Below are 23,127 nucleotides of genomic sequence, written 5' to 3'. Positions count from 1 at the left end.
AACGGTGTTAAAAAAAAAAAGAACACTGCAGATTCGCATTTCCAGAGCCACATATAGCACTGATATCCCTACGGGATGTTCTTGTAGACAGCAATCAAATACATTTTATTTGACTTGTAGATTTTTATGAACTATATGTAAATTGAAATCTACGTTGCTCATATATAGTAGTGTTCTTATTGAACAGTGCACATGAACATTCATTTAATGCGGGTTTACGCATACATGAGCCGCTTCTCCTGGTTCTGGCTTTTTTTTTTTCTTTCTGGCTTATATTTATTTTTTGTGGCCTTAATCTGTTTGTTTCTTTGTGGCATGTGTGTGCGTATTTACGAGAAAACGGCTAGTTATAATTTCTCAACTACGTATTGGGATAGCTAGGTCTAACGTAACTTATCTTCCCAACTGCGTGACGCTATTAAACATTTCCACACATCTTCGCACATCTACGGAACCCCCACAAACGTCTCCCTATTTTGAGACGCCTAGGCAGTATATTTTACATTGGTGTGTGATCGATACAATGTGAATGGCTCGTGGAGCTCGGCGTATTTTCGTGGCCGACACAAAATATTTTTTTTAAATTTAAATTTATTTCTCGCCTCATATTTATCGTACCAAATTTGTCTAAGAACAGAGAGCGCTGGCTCTTTTGTATGACTCGACGCTTCGAGGAAACTCCAGAGTTCTCGTACACTCTGATGAGGTTTTAGAACGTATACTCAAGCAAAACGAGATACGCTCTCTATAAGGGAGAATGAGAGAGCTACAAGAGATATATAGGGTTAAATATTGTGCAGACAGTTGTTCACCGAACGTAATAGAGTCACCAGTAGTGCATTGATTTTAACGTGCGGAGAAGCCGAATAGTGCAGCTGCCATGCGACAATATTTGTCCACGAAACAAATAAACTGTTGAGCAGGGCTTACGGACAAATCGCATGGAGTGTCTTTAGAATGTCGTGCGGGGAAGGAATTTACGGATATGGCGCTTGCTCCTTCTCGCCGTGAAAAATCCAATAATCTAAAAGAGAACATATAAGCATTACTAGATAAGTGAACACAAAGTAAAGGAATATTTTATTAAGCTGTATGAGTAAACCACGCTTCAGCGACAGCAAATCAAGAAGCACCCCTTACTGCAGGGACGCTTGAAAAACCATAAAAGACGAAAAAAGAAAAGAAAGAAGAGCGCACCTGCTCATCATGACGTCACGGATTTTGACAGCACCTGATCTGGCCTGCTTAATCGCCATACCAGTCAAACATGACGTCATTGGTTTTTAAAGATACCAAAGACTTAACTTACCAAGATTATAATTAGCTATTCCTTGGTCAAAGGGTTAAATGAGAGGAAATTGTTTTGAAACCCGTGAAGTCATAATGACGTATTGGCGCGGGGACTTTCGGTTGAAAGTCAAGAAAGGCAAGTTAGAAAGTAATTGTTCTAATGAGCATTATTCCGCCAAGGGGATCCGAATAGCGTATATTTCCAGTACGTGTAACTTGCACCTTCACGCACCACGCAAGACTGATGGACTCTAACGGACGATGTGTGTACTGTGCTATGTGCTCTCTCTCTCTCTCTCTCTCTCCTTTCCCCACCTTTCATGCCCCCATCACGCTCCCATGTGTAGGGTAGCAAACCAGTTAAGCTAAACTGCTTAATCTCCCTGCCTTTCCTTCTCCACTTTTTTCTTGCTTCCTTCCTTGCACCTTTTCACCGTTCCTAGCTGCATTCGTTGTGCGTGTCTGCGCGTCTCTACACTTTGATTGATGCAATTACTTGGCAGATTTCATTGTTTTTCTTAAGTCGCTTGTCTAAGATTTTGCCTGAGCACCTCTGCGTAACTGGAGCCCTGTCGCAACCGCTGTATTGCTCCTCGATTCAAAAATACTGAAGGTCAAGTGCTCGCCATTGTGAGCACCTGCGTACATATGTCTGCCTAGGCACGCGGTTTATTTTCTCATTTCCTCGCATCGTTTTCTGCACGCTCATTACACAAGCGAACGTCGCCAAAAAAAGAGCAGGCGACGAAAGTTACGAACCTTTCTATCATCACGAATAATATTTTCAATAAATATTCGATATCGCTTATCTCTTAACACTGATTTAGAAACCTTTACATTGCCTTGTTTACGAGCATCTTTTGACCATTTTGGACGATGAGCAAAACGCGAACAAGGTGAATGCAGGAGCCAACGTTTCGACAAGCGGACTTGTCTTCTTCAAGGCCTTGAAGCAGACAAGTTCACTTGTCGAAACGTTGGCTCCTGCATTCACCTTGTTCACGTTTTGCTCATCGTCTTGAATTTCCATCTCCCGCATTCCCCGTGTTTTCCCTTTGACCATTTTTGTGCTTTGTAACCACTGCTCTACCTGCTCTGTACAGGATGCAGGGCTGGTCAAGCCTCAAGAAGGCCTTTTACCTGTCATCCTCAACATTGCATTTACCTTGTAATGTCGGAATAAATATTTTGATTTTGATCTGAAATAAATCAAGAATATAGTTTCGTTTCGAAGCGACACTTTACCAGTCCCAATTTCTCTTCTTTTTATGGTTGTTCTTTAACATCTCATAAACCTCCCTTTCGAGTGCAATTACGGGACGAAAGTGACGAATGCGAGCACGTGCGGCCCAGAGAGGAAAACACGGTACTACACCACCGGCGCTGGCGCATGTCCGCGCAACATCCTCCATATACGCGCACTATACCATTCGTGAATGGGCCAAGCGGAGGGGCTCGCCGCCACAACCGCTCCGCTGGCGTCGTACACACGCACTCTCTCTGTGTGCGCATTGCCTCCGTCCATGCCGCGAGCCGCACAAACGTCGAATCCGCATTCCATCTGCGCACGGTGCTCGTTTTCCAAGCGCCATCGAAACATGCCGCGGGCCCGACAGCGTGCGCGTATGCCTTCTCTTGGCTGAGAACCAGGCGCGGAGGAGAAAGCGCGACGCGGCGATTAGCATCTCCTTAGGCGCCCCAGAAAGAGAAACTTGTTTCGGAACGGGCAGCTGGGCGCAAAACAATATCGCGGTCATCCCCGCTCTCTATACTATATGGCGCCCGCTTTTCTGCCGCATGCGGCGTGCACATATATGTGCCTGCACTATACTACGCCGCGCAGTTCCGGCGCCGCAAACGAAGCGACGTGGAATGACGGCTGAAACCGGAGTGATTCAGCTCCGCACTCCCGGCTCCGTCACGCATGCCATGTTCTTTTTTTTTCCACGAAGGGGAGTGGTTCTCTGATAGAGAAACACGTATGTAAGTTTACACATATGCCTAAGAAATTTGAAAGGAAATTTAGGACCGTAATAGTGAGCTACGGTAATGAAAATATACAGGCGTATTTTTCGATAGAGAAACAAAGATGCCAGCACGGAATAGACAGCTATAGCATACGTGGGTAGACAATACTGTTGTTTTTATTACGAGGACTAAATGGGTGCGCAGGACAAGTATAACGATTAGGGTATATGGAACGGGGTACGAAAGAAGAAAGACGCAGTCAGATACGGCAAAGGAGTGTTAGCTGTGCTGCAACATTAGATACGAAAGTGTGGCTGCTGCAGTTAGGAATCAAACGCACAACCTATTCTTTAGAAGTGACACAGAGGGAGCAATTATTCACGAGAACGACAACAGGCCGCGGGCTCTCAGCAGCAGAACGACCGACTCGGTTCAGCGCACAGGGGCTCGGTGGCCAATCGTAGGCGCCGAGCAGTAATTATCTAAACACCATTAATATGCATGCCCTACCCACAGCAATGATGTATATCGGCGGGCGACCCCGCTGTAATTCGGTAGCCACATACGCGCACGCTTCGGCGGCCTCGGCGTTATAGGAAGAAAGGAAGCCTATCGGATTGCCGCCTGAGTCGTTTATTCTATAGCGCAACCGGCAGAAGACGCTCGCAACCTCGGCCTCCGTGTTGTCCTTGCACACTGAATATACACATGCACGCACGTACGCATCGCGAAGCCGCAGCTGGTCAGCTTGTTATACACACCAGCGCCCGCAGGCCTGCAGTCGCCACCGACGACTGTGCATACGGCTGCCTGCAAGCCTGCTCAACATATGCAGTTCGAGCACGGCCACGTACAAGAGCAGAAATGACGAAGAACCCGTCAGGCAGACGTAAGTTCCCGCTAGCCCTGACCCACCAGGACATCCAGGGAAGCGACGCCCTCGCGTTCGCGTGCTGAAAAATACTTGCGCGCTACATAGCCCAGTATACCGGTTCTTCCCACGCTATAGATGGTCAGCATCGCAGTCATATTAGCAGGCGGGACGTTATGCTGGGGCGAGAGAATTGGTCGAGGCTGTAAAAGTCGATTTCTGATGTACATTTCAAAGGAGTGACGCAACGATGGTGGCTGTGATGAAGCTGTTTGTATACGCTTTCGCTCTGCCTGTTCGCTATCTCTGCGTTATGGGCGAACAAGCTCAATCCGAACCGATGCAGCTGGTGAGAATCTCGCAATACTCGGCGAGTGATAATCAACCACCATGCCATGCCTTCATTATTATTTTTTTAATGCCACAGTATCTGCTAATGAGAGCAATCGACTCTCTTTGTGTCCATTTATAACGTGCCAAGCAAAAACAAAAAAAATGGAAGGACATTATTATAGTCATGACGTCATAGCAGCGACGTCTTAACACGCGCCACATGGATACAGAAATCCCTGTGCTTACTCCACCCCCCCCCCCCTTTTTTTTATTCGTTTCTCATTCATGTCGCCGCCGGCGCCAGCCGTCTGCTTAGAGCGGCACTTAATGGAGACCATCCTTCGCCATTTCTTGAAAATCTTCCTGTTTACCAATCGTGGTCTTCATATTCAATAGCGTGTTTACGAGCATCCTGTCGTAAGGGGGAGGGATGAGGAAGGTATGTGAAGGACTAAAACGCACTAAAGGTCAAACATCTGAAGGCCTCGACGGGCTTTCGGGCTTGGAAGCGACGGCCGTATGCTCACAACACTGCAAGTCGCCAGTTTTGGGCAACGGTTTCTTCATAACCGTCAGAATTTACCGCAAAGTAACTAATTTCAAGATTATGTATATACTCGTATACATACCCCAATTTTCTGTATGTCAGGCGCCACGGCAAGCACAGCAATTGCGATGGTTCACACTTCAGTAACTCGGTCCCCGTGTCGTAGACAAAGCATCCTGTCTCAGCGAGGTACAAAAGTCTTTTTAACGCGCGTATCAGATTGCGGGGCTTAAAGGAGAATGTCCAAGGGGAGCCTCTTGTTTACAGACAAGCGCGCTTAACCTCGCAGATGGGAGGCGCTTTGCTTTCTAACACACGAAGTTGCTCGCACACACACACACACACACAAAAATCGGCGTCACATAACACTGAGGCGAACGCAATGATCTGCTGCTTTTTTTTTCGCTATCGTGCACGTTCTTAAAAACAAACGCGACCAATGATTTTCCAAAACGTTGTGGACCCTGCCACAGCACCCTTTTCTCTTCGGATAACCTATAAAGGTTGCCCCAGCGAGCGTGATATCACGCAGAGATTCTTATCGTTACATTATATTTTTTTCTTATCAGCCATCAGTGCGAGTATATATAAAGATGCAGCGTTATGCCAGACAATGCAGATGGACGGAAATAATGAACAATAAAAAAGACATGATTAGATAACACGGCTCTGGCTGCCGATGGTTCATCTTAAAAACGAACAAACAAAAAGACTTTCTGGGCACCTAAGCAGGTCTTATGATGCGTAAATGCGAGAGCATTACCTGTGGCTGAGCGTGACGCCGAGCTTAGCGTTGCGGCGAGATGTTGCTGCATTTAGTTCATGCTGCGCTGAACTTGCGTCCTGATCGAAGTCTCACATATACGACGAGCACGGACATGCCGCAGAGTAGAGCCGAGTGCAGATTCACGTGCACCAGTGCTGCCGCATCCGTTTGAGACAGATTTGGCGCCACGTATATGCGCACACAACCACGAGTCCCGTTCCGACGTACTGCGCAGACGCACCGAAGTTGTCACCGAGCTGCACGGGTCGTAGTCGAAGTCCTGGCTTTGCGTATATGTGGCGACGCCGGCGGCGGCAACGCTGTCGGGTCGCTGGGCGGCGCGCACTAATGAGTATCGCGTGTTCTGTCTCTCGTCATCGGGCTTCATCCATGTGTCTCTGAGGCAAAGTATGTCGCCTCTGTTGACGTTCACATCGCGCGCCACGTCGTCCATGTGTTTGGGTAGAGAATTAACACACGCTGAGGCTTGCGACGAGGCATGCTGCTCGATCAGTCATGCGTTTGCACTGGGCCGTGCACCATCTATAGTGAACCGCCTACAAGGGGAGCCCAACCACGTGCGCAGCCTCGAAGATACTCGTCACTGTCACCTGTTGCAAAGGTAGTGCAATGCAACGGTGGTGCAGTAATTAGCGCGGTCGGTTACGAGTGGCGGTAGCAGTGGCGGTGGGGGGCAGGATCGTATCCTGCGATCGTATCCAGTTCGATGGGGACGGATGACGTAACTGTGGGCCGTTTTTCTGCCACAGCTTTCTGATCACGACGGGGTAGCGCAAAGAGCCAAGTTATGCTCTCGCATCGAAAAAAAAAAAACAACGGATTTTATTACAAAGGTAGCCTCGACACAAGGCTCCTTAATGCGGCGAAGCCAGCTGTTCTATGTTTTATGAAGCCAGCCAGCTACATAAGCATGCAGACGCGTTCGAAGCAACGTCGAAGTTCACTTACACAAGCGACAGCACGGGAAGGACACGCGCCAATTTTTTCACACAGGCGCAGGAACAGTGGAGCACAGTTTCCGTTTGCGAAGCGGGCCAAATAGCCTGCAAGAAGAACAACGCAAATTGCTGTAGAATGAACGAGAGCTGGGCGATGTGGTACATTTCGGGTAACTGTCAGCCGCGCGCCCGAGGGAGAAAAGGCGGTGCATCGCACAACACTGACACATCACAGCCAGCCAGCCAACCCCCGCTGTGCCTTGCACTATCTTTTGTCCCTTGTGCGTCGCTACTAGCTTCCCAAAACAAAAATCTCTGGCTCTTTGCGACAAGCGCTCAAAGTACTTTACAGGGACATTGAAAGGTATACGTTTACATCTTATTCTAGATTGCTACATTAAGTCCTACGGGGCTGCCGAGGCAGTTAAGTCTTACCGAGAAGCGATGCTTGGAAAGCCGGAAAGGACGCGTGCAGAAACCAAAGGCAGATGAAAGCTATACGCCTCTTTTGAAGTTCGTGCCTTGCTGCCTGAGACACCGTGGAGTCTGGTGCGAGTCTACTCAACCTTTTATCAATAAGTAATAATTATACTGCTTTATATAGTAAAGAGTCAACCTGAAAGCTTCCAGAGACCGTTTCCCTGCGTACGAAGCAGCGCAAATGCAGGAGAATATAGCGAAATCCGTGACGTCACATTGGCGTTGTCAGCGCCACGGTGGTTAGCGCACAAATCTACAAGAAACAAACACACTGGCCTTTAATTTATGCTGCTAAAGTTTACTCTGTCCCAAAAGAAAAAAAAAAGACTGACGTATCGAATTTTGAAAGTATACTTGAGTAGTCATAAATTATTCATTGTTTGTTTTTTGCGCACCTTTAGAAAAAACAGCTTGCTGAGACATAGAGCAGAGAAAAAGAAAAGAAAACAAAACAAAAGACAGGGAGGTTAGCCAGTCTAAGTACCGGCTGGCGAACCAGTGCAGGCTGAGCTTGCTGAGAGCCTGATCAACAGAGATAGTAAGACATATAAAGGTGCGTCCCAGGTGTGGATGATGAACGCACGCGCGTAATCGATCAGTGCACAGTACTTCAAAGTACGTGTGCGCCGCGATTCTTGACAGCCGATTGACTTATACATGAGGTTTAACGCTCCGAAGCAATGCTGACGCTGAGAGGCGACGAATATTAAAGTCGACCAGCTGGTATTATATCACGCGCACATAAACCTAACTACACGAGCGCGCTTTCTTTCTTTCTTTTTATGCGAAGCATACTAGCCGCACAACCACGCTCTTCCTTGCTGCGCCACGCACGGCCGCGTAGCTACCATATGACGTCATAACAGCTGCAAAAGCGGAGGCTCAACTGCGCTCGCTTGCGGCCGCGTAGCTACATAGCCGGGTCTCAGCTCGTGCGCTCGCCTGCATGAGTTGTTTCTTCGTCTAGCCGCACCAAATATAGCCAAGCAACAGCAGTTCACCAGGCTAAACAGTGGTTCAACAACTAAAATAAAGGCTAGTATGCTTCGCATCCCGGGCTTAACCTTAGCTAAGCCACAGCCATTTTTCTTTTTTTTTTTTGCAGTTCGCAACTCTTCGAAATGCGGCCACCGACTGTAGGCTATCGAACCAGCGACCTCGTGCCAAACAGCACAACGTCATGGCCACTGAGGCTACTGCGGCAGGTGCGACAGCTGATTCAGAACACGTTAAAGGTGTGTCCCGCGTTTGTGCACGCACCGCAGCCTCTGAAACATTCTGCGTCACTTGTATGCACCTCTCGCGCGCGCGGTGGAAACGCACGGAGGGCTATAGATTCTGAATGAGCAACCGCGCTGAAGAAACACGCACTCCCGCACGGCTGGGACGAACGGCGGCGCCTTACCGCTGGGAAGAATAACGCATGCGCATCCCCGGCAAGTCGAAAAGAAAGAAAAAGAAAAATGAAGAAATGAGATCGCTACGAATGCTTCCGACCGAGCGTCCTGAATTATTCAAGCAACGAGAGTCGGAGGATCGCCTCGCGGGGAGATCCTTGGCAAGAAGAGAGCACGCACCGAAAGGTAATGACTAATCGTTTAGCAGATGTGGAAACGAAGACGCTTCCTTAGATGTCAAGGTGATTCAGAGAGAAGCCTTTAGTACTAGTAACAGAAAACCAGAAAACACTTACGCGATGATTCACAATTTTAGCAATTCACATTCAGCTACGCTTCTAGACGTTTCAAATTAAGCTTTCGTTTTCCCTGCGTTACCTCTGCTTGGTTCTATGTCTGAGAATGTATTAAAGGCTGTAACGGCTGATGACCACAGGTTCACGAGATTTGTAAGTAAGCACTATGAATAATTACAGGAAAGTTAGTGGCACGCATTATTGATAAAACCTCATTCATTCGATCCTAAGAAAAAAAAAAGACGAACGAAATGACCCGCATCAAAAGCTCGCTGTCACTTGAGACAACCAGAAAGCCAGTTGATGGACCGAGAATCTCGCTGCCTCAGGTTACCTGAGGAAGATGTAATACCAGTCCACCATTACGCAAGCTCATCATGTACATAAGTCGCAACTTTCATTTTTACTCCCGTGGGGCCCACACCGTTTTCCGAATTCGCGCGCTATTCCCATTCTCAAAAGTGTAATAATTGCTGGAGACTTGCGCTTTCGGACTCAGTCGTGGCCCTGAAGAGAGAGACACCGACACAACAGGCATGCCAAGTTTTATCCTCTTTGGGCGAAACCACGGGCTGCATGCTCTGATAGCTGGGCGTTCCTAGCAGGTGCATCAGAACCCGGCTTGTCCCGCGCCACGAACAGTACTTTTTTACCAGCAGCCGCGGAGAGGTACCCACATTGATATCTGAGCGGCAGAATGATCAAACACAGGGGCCCACAATTGTCACACTGATGTCAGCACCGTTCCCGCAACCTACATTATTAGTACTCACACACCCAGCCATCTCCTCGCGCACTCTTCTTTAATTGCGAGGCCCAGACTACTCACGTCAACCGGCCCGACGCTGCTTTTAAGAATGCCGGATAAGATTCTGTTAGACCCCGCGATTTGATTCGTCCCTCCAAACACAGGCTGTCGGTTTCATAAGCGTGGATGGCCCCGGTTTATGGCGCCCACCTTCACTTACTATACGCCGCGTGTAACTAGCCATAACAGCACTTCATTCCATGCAATTTTCCCGCAATCTCTGGTTAATCCCCCCCCCCCCCGTCTCTCGCGGAGCTATAGCCGCAAACAATGCCGCGAGTCCCCCTCCAGTTGGAGCTCAAGATCCTGTTGGGGGCGGCTGGCAAAGCAACATCCAAACAAGGAGACAACAACAACAACAACAAAATAACAGGGAGAGAAAGCGCGAGATGCGAAGAACGCAAGAAAACTGCCGGCTCGCTTCGCCCCAGAGCGGCGGCGGCGGCGGTTCGCAGGTTACATGCGGATTCGCGCAGTGTGGAGCGCGCTCGCGCGGAGCCCTGCGCTTAATGATAACCCAAGGGCGAAATGCATCAGCCGCGCTTGGCAGGGCCGATCCGGGGTCCGCGGCGGCGGCCGAGCGGAGGAGCGGCCTCAGATCCGGCTCGGTTATCGGCCGCCTGCATCGGGGATACCGCGCGCGGGCGACGGCGGACAGGGCGCGCGCGCGCTCTCGCCGGCGCGAGAGCAACCGCTGCCGCCTCAGCCGCCCACGCCAACGTCTTCCCGCTAGAGCCACCGGTGCGGGGAGACGGCGCCGAGAAGACACCGATTGCGCCGCGTGCGGCGGCGGCGTCCGGGCTGACGGGGAGATGCATCGCCGCCGACTTCCGCGACGACGACCACCCCCGGAGAGAGAGAGAGACCGCCGCGCTGCGACGGCATCCCGAAAGGGGGGGGGGACAGGGGGGGGGGCAGGCCGGAGCACGTGATATATTCGCGCCTGTTGTGAAGACTTGGTGACAGTGCGCATGCCTTGATGAGCTACGGGGGGAGCTCGGTAGAGCTCTCGGAACGCACGCCGAACACCGGAAGCCTCTTGCCAAGCGCTTTTCTTTCTTTCTTTCTTTCTTTCTTTCTTTCTTTCTTTCTTTCTTTCTTTCTTTCTTTCTTTCTTTCTTTTTTCAGACTTCAGACTTCGATGACACATGGTTCGGATGATACGAAGCCCAGTTCTATATACCGCCCGTAAGCCATCATTTAGTCTTCTCAAATACACAGCAAGTTCAGACTGACCTGTAACTCTCTCTCTCTTTCCTCATCTATTTCTCTCCCTCAAGAGGTCAAACTGTGCACTGCATTTATAAAGGTGACTTTTGGCAGAAGCCAAAGTTATGCAGCACGACCCCCCTGACGACATTTAGGTCGGTGAAAGTCATCGGCCAAACACAGGCCGGTGAAATGACCAGGAACGCGCGCATTGCGAGTACTGCGCGCGCCAACTCATTACGTTGCTCCATTTGGCTGTGGCTGCATACGAGTTGTAGGCTGGTGGTGCACTCTCGGTGCAGTCGCGAACGCTAGAGCACGTGCAGTGCGAAGTGGTCTTCGCAACCAATAAACGGTTGTCAGCACGCATTCGCCGGCGTCCCACAACAGGTTCAGCCCAGCATGTAAGGTCTTCGTTTTGAATAAGGAGTGAGGCCTCCTTGAAACGCCCACACATAACGACGAGATATTCAGTCGGCAATTGCACCACGACAAGGCGTAGTTGGAAAACGACTACATTTAAGAAGAAATATCTGGCACATCGTCTGCTGGTATACGTCCACTGTCCGATTGTCTCACCAAAATGTACCCCCCGCCCTTACAAAAATCATTGCGCACTTGCTGCAGAAATTCTGCATACCCCGAGTCACCCGGGATGCAGAATATCTGAAGACAGGTAACAGACTTTCTGTCACCCCCTGTCACCTCCCAGCGCCCAATTGGTACACCCTTTCTGCAGAAAGTCTGCATACCCCGAGTCACCCGGGATGCAGAATATCTGAAGACAAGTAACAGACTTTCTGTCACCCCCTGTCACCTCCCAGCGCCCAAGTGGTACACTCTTTCTGCAGAAAGTCTGCATACCCCGAGTCACCCGGGATGCAGAATATCTGAAGACATGCGACAGACTTTCTGTCGCCCCCTGTCACCTCCCAGCGCCCAATTGGTACACGCTTTCCGCAGAAAGTCTGCTCAGTCTCTGTAGCCGCAGGATACAGCATTTCTGCAGAAAGTCTGCTTAATCTGTGTAGCCACAGGATACAGCATTTCTGCAGAGAGTTTGCTCAATCCGTGTAGCCGCAGGATACAGCATTTCTGGGAGTCTGTCGAGATTGTGGTCACAGGATGCAGCATATAAGCAGACATTTGACAGAATTTGTGCAGCCCACCTACCGGGAATCGGCATGCACGCATGCAATGAAATACCAGATGCAATATGATTTTTTTATCGATTTGACTTTATTTGAGTGGTTTGCATATAGCTTCACTGTTTGTTGTGCTGTGACAGGCACTAGCAGTTAGTGGGGAAAAAATGTGTTTTTTTTTCTACTAACCTTATTTGCCAGTGCCTGTCACAGCACAATGAACAATGAAGTAGTAGGACCTCTTTTCCAGCACTTCATTCCTCGAAACAGGTGTCATTCCTTGCTCCCATTTTTTGCAGCATAGAGCCCAGGCTTCTCTTTACTTTCACATCTGAGCACTTGAATCTGCTGCATGTGTATTCTGTAAAAGAATGAAAATTAATGTTCAAGACATTATTTAGGGACATATCTTGAGAAGTACAACCCTGAAATAATATGACGAACAACACGTCTTGCCATATATTGGCAAAACACAAGGGTCATACAGCTTGAACTATTTCCTGAATTTTGGTCAGCCAACCAAGATGACTTGGAATTGAGATTAACTGGAATCCAGCATGCCATATTGCAGTCAATATAATGCCAGTCAGTGCAGTAAGATTTGTTAGTGGTGCTGACATCAACACAGAGGCAACAACATGCTGGGATTCTGCACTAAGAATCACGAGTTCAGCTCCAGTCTGTGGCGGCAACAATGCATGTGAAGGGGCAGCAAGGCATTGCAGCTGGCACTGCACACCGAAGTTTTTCTGTGCATGTAAAAATGACTTAGTTGGATCCAGCTAGGTTACTTTTAGTATCCTGTGGCAAGTGCAGTGTAATGCCCACCAGAAGCAGGCATGCAAGATATTTACAGCAGCAAAATTTTTTCCCCAACTCATTAGCACTTTCATTTGTAGCAATGAGCACTTTCAACGGAAACATCCAACCACTTAGGAAAACACTGCATAGACCATAATAAGGCCTACCCACCTGTTTCAAGGTGAAACAGGTGAAGAATGCAGCACTGTATTGGCAACAATAAACCATGGAGAGCCAATAAGACACAGCAACATCCAGACATTAAAAGAATACTCTGTAGAAAGAGAGAAAAGGAGTGTTGACCTAATATGCACTATTCCAGTAGGTCAGAAGACATTTTAGGAGAGAAAGAGTTGTATGGAACACAGAACAAAAGCAACTAGCTAAATGATATCTAAGCAAAAAGTGGTACAGTTGAGCTGGGCGTGTAATAGCTCTTAACAAGGTGTAGATTGCAAGAAAAAAAAAATAGATATGGAAGGCTGCAAATAGGAAACCTGTAGGCATAAACTGCACTTATACCAGGATCATTGTTTTTATTTTCAACAAAATTTCTAAAATTCTGCTGTTGCAGATATTAAGATTTTGCCTCTGCAGTTGACTAAAAAAGCAACATTACATGTGTGACTAACCACAGCACAAAATTTGGCAGTTTACAAATGTATGCTAATTGCTTTAAGTTGCCTTAAGGGCACATATTGCAACAGCACAATTATAGCCATTGATATCCAAGACATCTTTAGTTAGAGCTGATTCTCTATACCAGCACTGCATTCAGGGTATAGGAAACTGAAAATGTGTGGTAGAAAGCATTGGTGCACCAATCACTGTCCTGCTGCAAAAAATTAGGGGTAACTGGGACACCAGTGCATCTTGCAGCACACTTTAACGACACAACCTTAAAGTTTGTGCTTATTGAATTGCTAAAACTGAATACATTCACATACTGATGAACTACTATTGCTTATTAAGTGAAACAAGTGCCACAAAATCAAATTACAAAGGATAAGTATCCCCACAACTTAGCCTTCAGCTATTATTTGTTAAACATGTGATGCCTGCTATATAAGTGATACCAAGTGCGAGGTGCAATGATGGCATTAGCAATTCCTGAAAATTCTGTTCAGAGATAAAAAATAAATGGTACAGCATGGAATAAGGTGCGTTGAAGAACGATAGAACAAATAAAAAAAGGCTTGATTCCTCTTGCAGCAAAAATTATTGAGGCTGACACAAATGATGGTCATAGCGGGTTTACACATACTTTCAAATTCAGAGTATCTTACGTATGTCGAACGCAGCAAATGAATGATAGATTACACGACACAGTGCTGTAATGTCATCAAGCTGAACAATGTGGTTTCTGCAACCACACATTCCTTCATAAGCATTTGTTATATTAGGGTATACTGCAAACAAGTCAAGCAAGGTTACAAAAGCAAAGGGCAAAGTGCTTTGTGAGAGATAGAACTTCAGAGCTTCACACAAAGGCAAACAATCAGCTATTGCTTGTTTTTTAACCTGACTTATCATACGCTAGAAAGAATGCTCACATCTCAGCAATGAACTCGCCTGTAACTACAGAGAATGTCTTGAAATCTAAAGGATTGTCGCAAAAAATTGTTTAGCCTAAGTAACCTTGCTCATCCTTGCTTTATTGCTTATGCACAAATTTTCCTCCACTTGTTACGTCTTTTTACATGAGAATAGCTTATAATGGTTACGTCAGGTTAGTTAGCAAAAAAAGTTACATACCAAGGACTGCAGAGACCCTCTTCTGGTCCAAGGCTGGTTTCACCTTGTTTTCTTTATGGCTGTTTGCCTGCCGGCCAAAAAGTGTCTTGTTGGCAAGCTCCTCATCAGTGAAAAGCACCCTAATCAGTGCCCTTGAAAATTTGCATGGAGCATCATGGTAGGTTTGTTCCAGCCTCGTCAGTGTGGCCTGAGACACCATGACGCCTCCACCAATATCTCGTTGCTGCAATAAGAAAGAACACAAGGCGTGGGTATGTTCACAAAATATAACTGCGTAGTTTGGCTACAGAACACCATAAAATCTAACAGCAAACTACCTTAAGAAGACCCTGGAATGGCTTATTTTGGTTTCAGAACAGTGATGAGGCAGGGAGTATTGTGGTAAAGTGACCCTTTTGCAGTACAATTTTCTTAATACGTTGACTATTAAGGCATGCCAGTAAACATTGCCCTCCTCCTCTGGCATGTCAGGCTGTGTTATTCCTCCTCAATATGTGTGTGTCACAGCTGGCGGCTCAGCCCCAGCTTCTGTAGGCATGCATCATCCTTAGAATGAACAGAGAGCTGAGCTAGTTGGTAAGGATTCATTATGCAAAAAAAGAGGTGAGGCGTGCAGGCAGAATACAAGAGTAGAGAAGTGGCGTTCGTGTTGTCCACTTCTATTCTCTTGTGTCCTGTCTGCACGCCTCACCTCTTTTTTGCATAATGCATCATCCTGTGATATTATTCTCGTCTACTTCCACTTGCGAGTTCGAGAAGAGCACCAGTGACGCGGTTGAGCTCTTTGAGCCATCAAGCATCTCAATTTGTTTGGTTTCTCCCCGAGCAGAAACGGACCCCAAACTGTGAGTGCGAATTCAGATTAAATGCAGAGATGGCATTTGGATCTCACACCAACACGTTGCTGACGACGACAATGCCTGTGCAACACTGCCTAGCCCGTTGGATTCCTCTGATAACCGAAAGCAGGTCGCTACTGTGGTAGCTGACAGTCATTTGCCTTAGTATTTGAGCGTTTTGCGGCTAAATAACATTTCACTATTATTTTAAAGTTCGGAATTAAGTTAAAGCCTGCGTTGTTGTGATGTCACGTTAAGTATGTTAAAGAAGCAGGGTTGGAAAAAATCAGCATACAGCTGTGTCACATACAGATTGCTAGCAATCAGGCACATACCCAGGAGGGGCCCCTTCCCCGCCCACGCCACCACTCCTCACACACATTTCTAAAGCACCACCTGATCAATGTTGAGACTTAACAGCTATTCGGCAGTCAACATTTTGCTGCCTTTTTCACTCCTTTTGGATGGTGGTAGTTATCGGCATCTCCAGGGGTGTGACGGTCAGTTTTCTCATCGATTCAGTGCCCGCACTAATAACTCAAGATACGTTCAGTCACCATCTGTTCAACGGTCACGCACATCGCTGTTGCTTCGTTAGTTCAACCTTCTTTGTTTAGATTAATCCAGGGACCAGGAAAGGGATTTCGTTCGTGGTCAGCTGGTCTGATTACATGTTCGAGGAACGAGCTGCAGCTGGAGAAAACACCACTTGCGTTTAACTTTTCCTTTTGCTTCATTATTTCCTCAAGTGACGGATCGCTGCGACGCTGGCAGAGCCTTGGAACCATATATACCCGTGATATGGATTAGATGAGGTGGATAACAAGATCATACGAAACAGCATCCATAACCAAACCCTGCAATAACATTTAAACCCATAAGCAACATGACTGTCACCCGTTACATAGTCTGGTTTTTCCCTAATTGCACAGCACTTTTCGTGCGAAATTGGCAACTGGAAACAAGAGTTACAAGTAGTTGAGAAATTAAGCAATATACTAAAGGAGAGAGCCAAGGCAACAACCAAACAGGAAGAAAAAGCAAAAATGAACTAATTTAACCGTCATTTGTGAAAATATTTATCGATCAACGTCTTTTTATTTAAAGGACATAGAGAAAATGCCGCCGGAAGTGCACAATAATTCCGTGCATTTTGAATGATGCTTCTACAGTTATCAGTCGAGCCACCTGATGTAGCCACTTCTCAGCTGTGTGTTTATGCAGGCGTTTTCCTAACCTTGCGCAGTGGGCACAGTACGTCTAGAACTGCAGCGTTCTGCGCTCTACGCGGTTGTATGGGACTGGTGGTCAGGCATCGTTATGCAACTTCCCAAATAACAACACGAGTGGGTTTTGGCACTTAACGTGGTAGAGCAGTAAACGAGGGATTAAAAAGAACTGTGATTGTTCCACAAATATATAATTCTCTATAATTTTTCCAGAGATAATTAAAAGAATGCTACTATAGCCGGATACAATTTAAGTCTGCAGTGAAGCCCCGCCCACGCCTTCATAACTGTTAGCCACTGCTCCTCCGCAAGGCTGCAAATAATTCGTACTTCAAACTTTTCCTGTTGCGCAAATCAGGCGGTAACCACAAAAATAAAATTAGTAGTGCGTAATTTTATGTTTTCCCTCGCCCGCTATAGTGGAATGGCGACAGCCTAATTCTTTATTGAACCGAAATAAAATGCTTGCTTCGATCGAACTCTTTATCTTCAAGTTTCACTTCAGTTGGCAGTAAAGTTTCATGAGCGAAACCGGCTCAGCAGTGAAACTAACTGTACCGCAGACTTTTGAAGATTAATTATGGAGTTTTACGTGCCAAATCCATGATCCAATTATGAGGCATGCCGTAGCGGGTGACTCCGGAAATTTGGACCACCTGGGGTTCTCTAATGTGCACCTAAATCTAAGTACATGTGTGTTTTCGCATTTCGCCCCCATGGAGAATGCAGCCGCCGTGGCCGGGATTCGATTTCGGGACCTTGCACTTAGCAGGCCAACACCATAGTCACTAAGCAACCACTCTAGGCAGACATTTGAAGAGTGAAATGCTCAGACTCCATACACTTTGTCCATGTCTGTTGTACACCTCACTGCTCCTTCCGATGAAAAGACTCTTCAAGAACAGCGGATGCTCCGGAGCTATCAAGTACAACGCCATCTTGAAAAAGCCGCATGATGATGATTTTGTTTGCTTCTCTGATTGGCTAGCAGAGTAACACAACCTCGCGCAGTCGGTGTGCCTTGGTTGCCAACTGCTGTTTTTTAAGTTGCATGCTACTATATAAATCATTATTTTACACTTTCGCTTGTTTTCTTGTTCTTGGCAGTGTTCTTCTGGCGCTTTTTTGCGCGAGTACATTTGATGTGGTTCCTTGTTTGCCAAGTAAAGGAGAGGTTATCTCACAGACCTACCTGTGATATACACCTTATTTCATTTCTCTTTTGTGGGTTTACGTATCTTTATGCTGAATGGTGGACATTATTTATATTAGTACTACTAAAGCTACTCCCCTCTTCATTTGCATAGAAAAGTTACCTTGGGTTAGGACCCCCCCGAAAAAAATCCTGGGTACGCGCCTGCCAGCAATGGTTATTTTTGTGCGTGTGAATCTACATGTCTAAACAGTACACAGTTAACCCAGAGCATTCAAACTGTGTCCTCAATGTAAACTTATGGAAACAGCCGTGCACTACATGATCTGCGTGATGCTGATGAATGCAGCCGTGTCCGCATAACGGCCAGTGAACATATCCACCCTTGCGGGTTACATTTCGAAACTAGCGAATTAGGCATCAGGGTGCATTCCCCAGGCGATACAACCCGAACACTACCCGGTAATGGGTTCGGGAGCGCCTGTACCTATCTTTTTTTTTTTTTGATGGGTGCGAGCGATGGGTTTCGAACTGTCCACCTACCGCTGCCGTGGCGGCCGCCCTATACACTCGGCCACGACTGCGGTCAATGTAAACTTCCCTTAACTATTTAGTGCATTTGTCAAAATAGTTTCAGGGTCCCTTTACTTAGGCATTAATTAAACTGGTGCTGAGAAGTTGATAAACAAGTGCTGCACACCACAGATCGAGCAAGTTATTGCAGGAAAACTCTTACCGTGTTCTCTTCAGGCTCGGCAGGCTTTGCCCCTTCAGAAGCTGATGTCAACTTGTCAACAGCCCGCTGCAGCTTTTTAAGCATTTTGGAAGTGTCTGAAAGAAGAAGAATTAAGAAGTTCAAGAGTAAGCATTTCTACCATGGAGTAAGATGTATAGGAGCACTGACTGCTGATTAGAGAGCTTTTAGTGATGCCATGATGGACAGCTTTGAAACTTCTGTGCAGGTCATGACACTGCACATTACTCCGTTCTGCTTAACTGGCAGCTATGAAAGCTTGCACTTTATATTTTTTGCCACTTATCAATCTCCGTATAGTTGATTGTTGCCTCAGCTTAGGCTGCAGACACTCGCATGTTGACGCTCACTTCATGCGAAGCAGGATTATCTTAAGAATTTCATTGTGAAACACTGCTATAGGAGAATGAGAATGTGCAATAGACAGCACAAAAAGGTATTTTGGCCACTGGTGATGTGTATGAATAATCAAAAAGCACATACCGATTAAATCTTTGTGTTCTCGAAGCCGTTCTTTCAGGACTGCATTTTCCGCCATGAGGGCTTCGATTTGTGACACGTGGTCACAGCATGGCGTTTTCTGCAAAAGAATTGCTGAACTGTATAAAAGCAACGTCGATTCTCCCTGCAGGTTTGAGAATGATACATGTGTATCCTGCAGAGGAGTCTGATTCTTTAACGCACACCCACTGCTGCATCTGCACTAAATAGGCATCTGCACCTGTGGAGGCTGTAAGAATAAACAGTACCCAGCACAGCGGTTTGTTTTCTTTCTTAACCCTTTGAGAGTAACCACATTTACGGTAACCAAGAGCGAAGCACCACAATGATGCATCGCAGCCTGTACTCCTGTAAAGGTCAGCTGACTGAACTGTTTGTGCTCGTCAATATTAAACATCCAGGAGACAGTGCATTGAAAGCATATTTAGCGCCAGCAAACAAGGACAGAAGCGAGATGACACCACAATGTGCTAACTTCAACAACTTTATTTTCAGGAAACAACCACCTATTTAACCCATGACTTGTTAGATAAGGAGATGGCTTTTTTGAATGGTTAAATATTTGGATGATGTGGCGCCACTGTGCACAGGTTGAATAGGTGGTTGTTTACTGAAAATAAAGTTGACGTTAGAGCATTATGGTGTCATCTCCCTTCTGTCTTTGTTCGCTGGCGCTAAATATACTTTCAATGTCAGTTTACAAATACGCCAAACAAATGGCAATGCTGAGACAGTGCATACCACACACTGGGTATGTTTAGACTTTCAAAATGAAAGTCAAAGAATGTAAGCCACATTATGCGCATTTGTGAAAGGCATTAAGAATAAAAGTACAAAATCAGTTCCATAAGCTTTTTAGAGGCTGGCTTCCTGTGAGAATTTACTGCAGTGAGAATGAACAAGTTCTATTTGGGGAGAGTGGCACTTAAGCTTATTAAATGCGTGAAAGAGATAAGCGTAGGAACCTGAGCAAGATGGTCCAAGACAGGATGATCACAGAACTGCAGCATGCCAACAAGGCCATGAAAAACGACAAGTGGTACTAAACAGCACTTAAAAAATTACAACATCCACAGTTTTTCCTGCTTCTAACATACCCAGTCTCAGGATCAATCAATCAATCAAAGTTTATTTCACCAGAAAATTCTGGATAGTCTTCAGGGCTAAAAGCTGCTCTAGGCAGCTTGACTGAGTCCCTGAAGACCCTTACATTGGCAGCATCCGACGTTCACAGCACATATATGCATATGAAATCATAATTATAACATGTGAGCAATACTGTAACAAGTTTACGTAAGGCTCACTTGAAGTTAACATACAGAGTTACAGCAGGGTTCACATCAATTGTTTTATACAGCATAAAATAAACATCATCGTTTAGACTTTTGACTGTACAAGGAAAAAAAGAAAAAAATGTAAATAAAAATAAAATTCTGTTTATTTAACAGGTTTCACAAACAATAAAGAGTAAAAATAGCACTGATAACAGACATCGCGCAACGATGACAGGACCAAAAAAAAAAATGCAATAAGTACAGGATGGGCAAAAGCCACGTAAACAAGACACATGCACGCCATCCCAAAGATAACTATGTGACCTCTATTTACGACATTGATGTGAAGAACTGACATAGCTGCCGTTGTCTAGCAGTAGTTAGTTCAGGAAATTCGTTCAGGAAGTTCAGGATACCAGTGAAAGCCTGAGAACTGCGGATGGAGGGCAAATAGGATCAGCCATATTCAAGGCCACGGTGATTTATTAATTGCTGTTTGAAGACAGTGTGCTTGACATTTGGTTTCAGCTTCACAAGTTAGTCAAAGCTAACATAGCTTTTTTTTGTTTTTATGCTATATTTCGCATAATTGGCACAGTTGTTCCATCTCTATTCTGTTAATGTGCAAGCACTCACTTTCTTCATATCAATAACAACTTTGACGTAACGAATTTTGCGACATTCTTAACGGCAGAATTTTCAAGAAATTTATTTACAAGTGCCTTACGCGCCTTCGAGAAGGCACTGTGCAAGGGGAGAACCATATTCGTAAGGAATTAGGAAGCAAAAAAAAAGTATTAGTAGAATGAAAGGAATATTCATGCGAAACAGCAGTATAGAACATTAATATGACATCAGCAAAAACAATATGAAGCACATAACATTACAAACAGCATATAGTAACAAACTTTTGCCTGCACACTGTAATCAATGCAGCAAGAAAATTAGAATCATTGAAATTCTGTTAGCTTGTAGAGAAATGCAGGAAAGAGAAGGCAAGACGTGTTTGACATGTGAAACGGCATATTGAGTGACTGATTGATGATGAACCGAATATTCTGATTATTGAGCATGAAAGCAGGTGTGTCATACAAAAAGAGAGGTGGGTACCTCAGCACAGTTGCCATTGCCACTATGCAAGCTGAAGATGTTTGCACTCCACTATCGATTGAATGTTCTGCCCTTACCTTTGTCAAAGGGTTGCGTTCTGCACGTGTGGCTAACTTCGTCCTCTTTCTTTCCATTTTGTCTGCCTCACCTGCAGATATAATGCATATTAGATACACACGCCTCTGAGGCCCAGTACCTGCAAGCGCTGGGCCACTTGTACTAAGTGCCACACTTCCCGACTCCACGTTTGGTTTTGAGACCCACGAAATGCACCCATGGATGCACAGCTTTGACTCGCCAACACGCTGGTTCACTCGATGCAATCCGACGCATTGCGGGGCGGCTAATTCTTTTTTGCAAGGTGCAGCACAGCATGGTCGTGCAGACGCCGTTACTGGGCATATGAGATCTTGTCAACAACGCGGGACCGCACTCGCCATGCAGTGCTACCTTGCGTATGGCTCAAGATTACGCAAGCAGGGTGCGTATGTCCCTGGACAAAAGATCCGTACCGTACACGGGGTATGCACGCACAAGCAGGCGATATAGCGCCGTGCGCAATATTTGCCGTGCTGGAAAAAGCTACACTTAGTAGAGACTGAACCACACAGCCGCGATTTCACGCTCGAACGGCCATGCGAGATTGATTAGCGACAAGTTCGGCTGTCACCCAAGCCTACTTATTGCCGTCGCGCATGCAATCGCTCGGTTTTGGGGTTCTATAGTTTATCACTCGTCACCCTGAAATTCCCAACGCGATGGGTGTCTCGTCACGTCGTCACTCGCTCAATCGCGCTCGTGTGGTTCCCACTTAAGTTAACGACCGATATAACGAACAAAGGCCGCGGATGCACACTTTTAGCCTATCTCCATGACAGGAGCGCAATCTCGAAATGAAGCGCCTATTTATTGCTCAAGCACTCGCACTAGTAGCAAGATAAATAAATACACAGATAATAAAATTTAAAGTGCAGTGATTTTCACCATTACTTACCAGCAGCCACCAGGTATGCGTCACATGCCTCGTCGCCATCCTTCCAAAGCACCTTGAAGGTTTTGCCGACTAAAGCCTCCACCACAGTAGCATCTTTCATAATCGATGTGGCAGTGGCTACATCGACCATGCGTCTAGTCTCATACACATCCCACTGTTCGGTCGACGCCCACTTGACTAAAATATGCGACATTACGGAATGAAACAAAAAAAGCCGACAGAGAACAAAACAACAAGGATCGAAAAGCGAACGACTGGCTTGACTAGGCTACAACGTGCTCGGCTACAATAGCCGAGCATTGCTGAAGGGGCTAAAACGGCACGTAAAAGCGGCTAAATATATTTTCTTCATTTTGGCTACATTTCTCATTAAACGTTATAAAAATGACAAATTAAAACAAATAGGAGTACGAAAATATTGATAATTTAATATAAATTGTTATTATTGACTACTTGCATTTGTACTTGAACGTTGGGTGTCAAACTCTTCAAGTTGACAAGTTTTCTTGGCACTTGCTTGTTGTAGCGCCATCTGGAAGGCTTATTATAAACTTGGAACGCGCAAATATTTTAAAAATAAAGCGTATTTTTGTAACTTGAATCTGCAGTGGGCATCGCGACGGCGCAGTAAAGAGGGGTGGAGGGGAA

The 23,127-nt window shown here is 46.1% G+C and overlaps 2 protein-coding genes across 2 annotated transcripts in view; both read right to left on the bottom strand.

Annotated features, from left to right (window-relative positions):
- LOC139060066 (enoyl-[acyl-carrier-protein] reductase, mitochondrial-like) overlaps window positions 1-23,127 on the bottom strand; it is a 437,551-nt gene that overhangs the window by 311,297 nt on the left and 103,127 nt on the right. The window contains exon 4 of the mRNA XM_070538852.1: window positions 6,745-6,839. Coding sequence (XP_070394953.1) covers window positions 6,745-6,839 — 95 coding nt within the window. The remainder of the gene's footprint in view (window positions 1-6,744; window positions 6,840-23,127) is intronic.
- On the bottom strand, window positions 12,303-22,752 carry LOC135914413 (uncharacterized). The gene is made up of 7 exons (XM_070539721.1): window positions 22,480-22,752; window positions 21,563-21,633; window positions 19,084-19,180; window positions 18,583-18,677; window positions 14,626-14,848; window positions 13,042-13,144; window positions 12,303-12,430 (listed from the first exon to the last, which is right to left on the bottom strand). The coding sequence occupies exons 1-6, from the start codon at window positions 22,670-22,672 to the stop codon at window positions 13,047-13,049; spliced, it is 777 nt and encodes a 258-aa protein (XP_070395822.1). The 5' UTR covers window positions 22,673-22,752; the 3' UTR covers window positions 12,303-12,430; window positions 13,042-13,046.

This window comes from Dermacentor albipictus, chromosome 5 (genome assembly GCF_038994185.2).
Source record: "Dermacentor albipictus isolate Rhodes 1998 colony chromosome 5, USDA_Dalb.pri_finalv2, whole genome shotgun sequence".
NCBI lineage: Eukaryota > Metazoa > Arthropoda > Arachnida > Ixodida > Ixodidae > Dermacentor > Dermacentor albipictus.
This window is presented reverse-complemented; position numbering and strand designations above follow the sequence as displayed.

Excerpts from the sequence above, each read along its gene's own strand:
- LOC135914413 (XM_070539721.1), bottom strand. The coding sequence starts at position 22,672 with ATGTCGCATATTTTAGTCAAGTGGGCGTCGACCGAACAGTGGGATGTG. Across the intron at positions 21,634-22,479 it reads CGCATACCTGGTGGCTGCTG|GTGAGGCAGACAAAATGGAA; the intron begins GTAAGTAATGGT and ends TTATATCTGCAG. Across the intron at positions 14,849-18,582 it reads CCGAGCCTGAAGAGAACACG|CAACGAGATATTGGTGGAGG; the intron begins GTAAGAGTTTTC and ends TTCTTATTGCAG.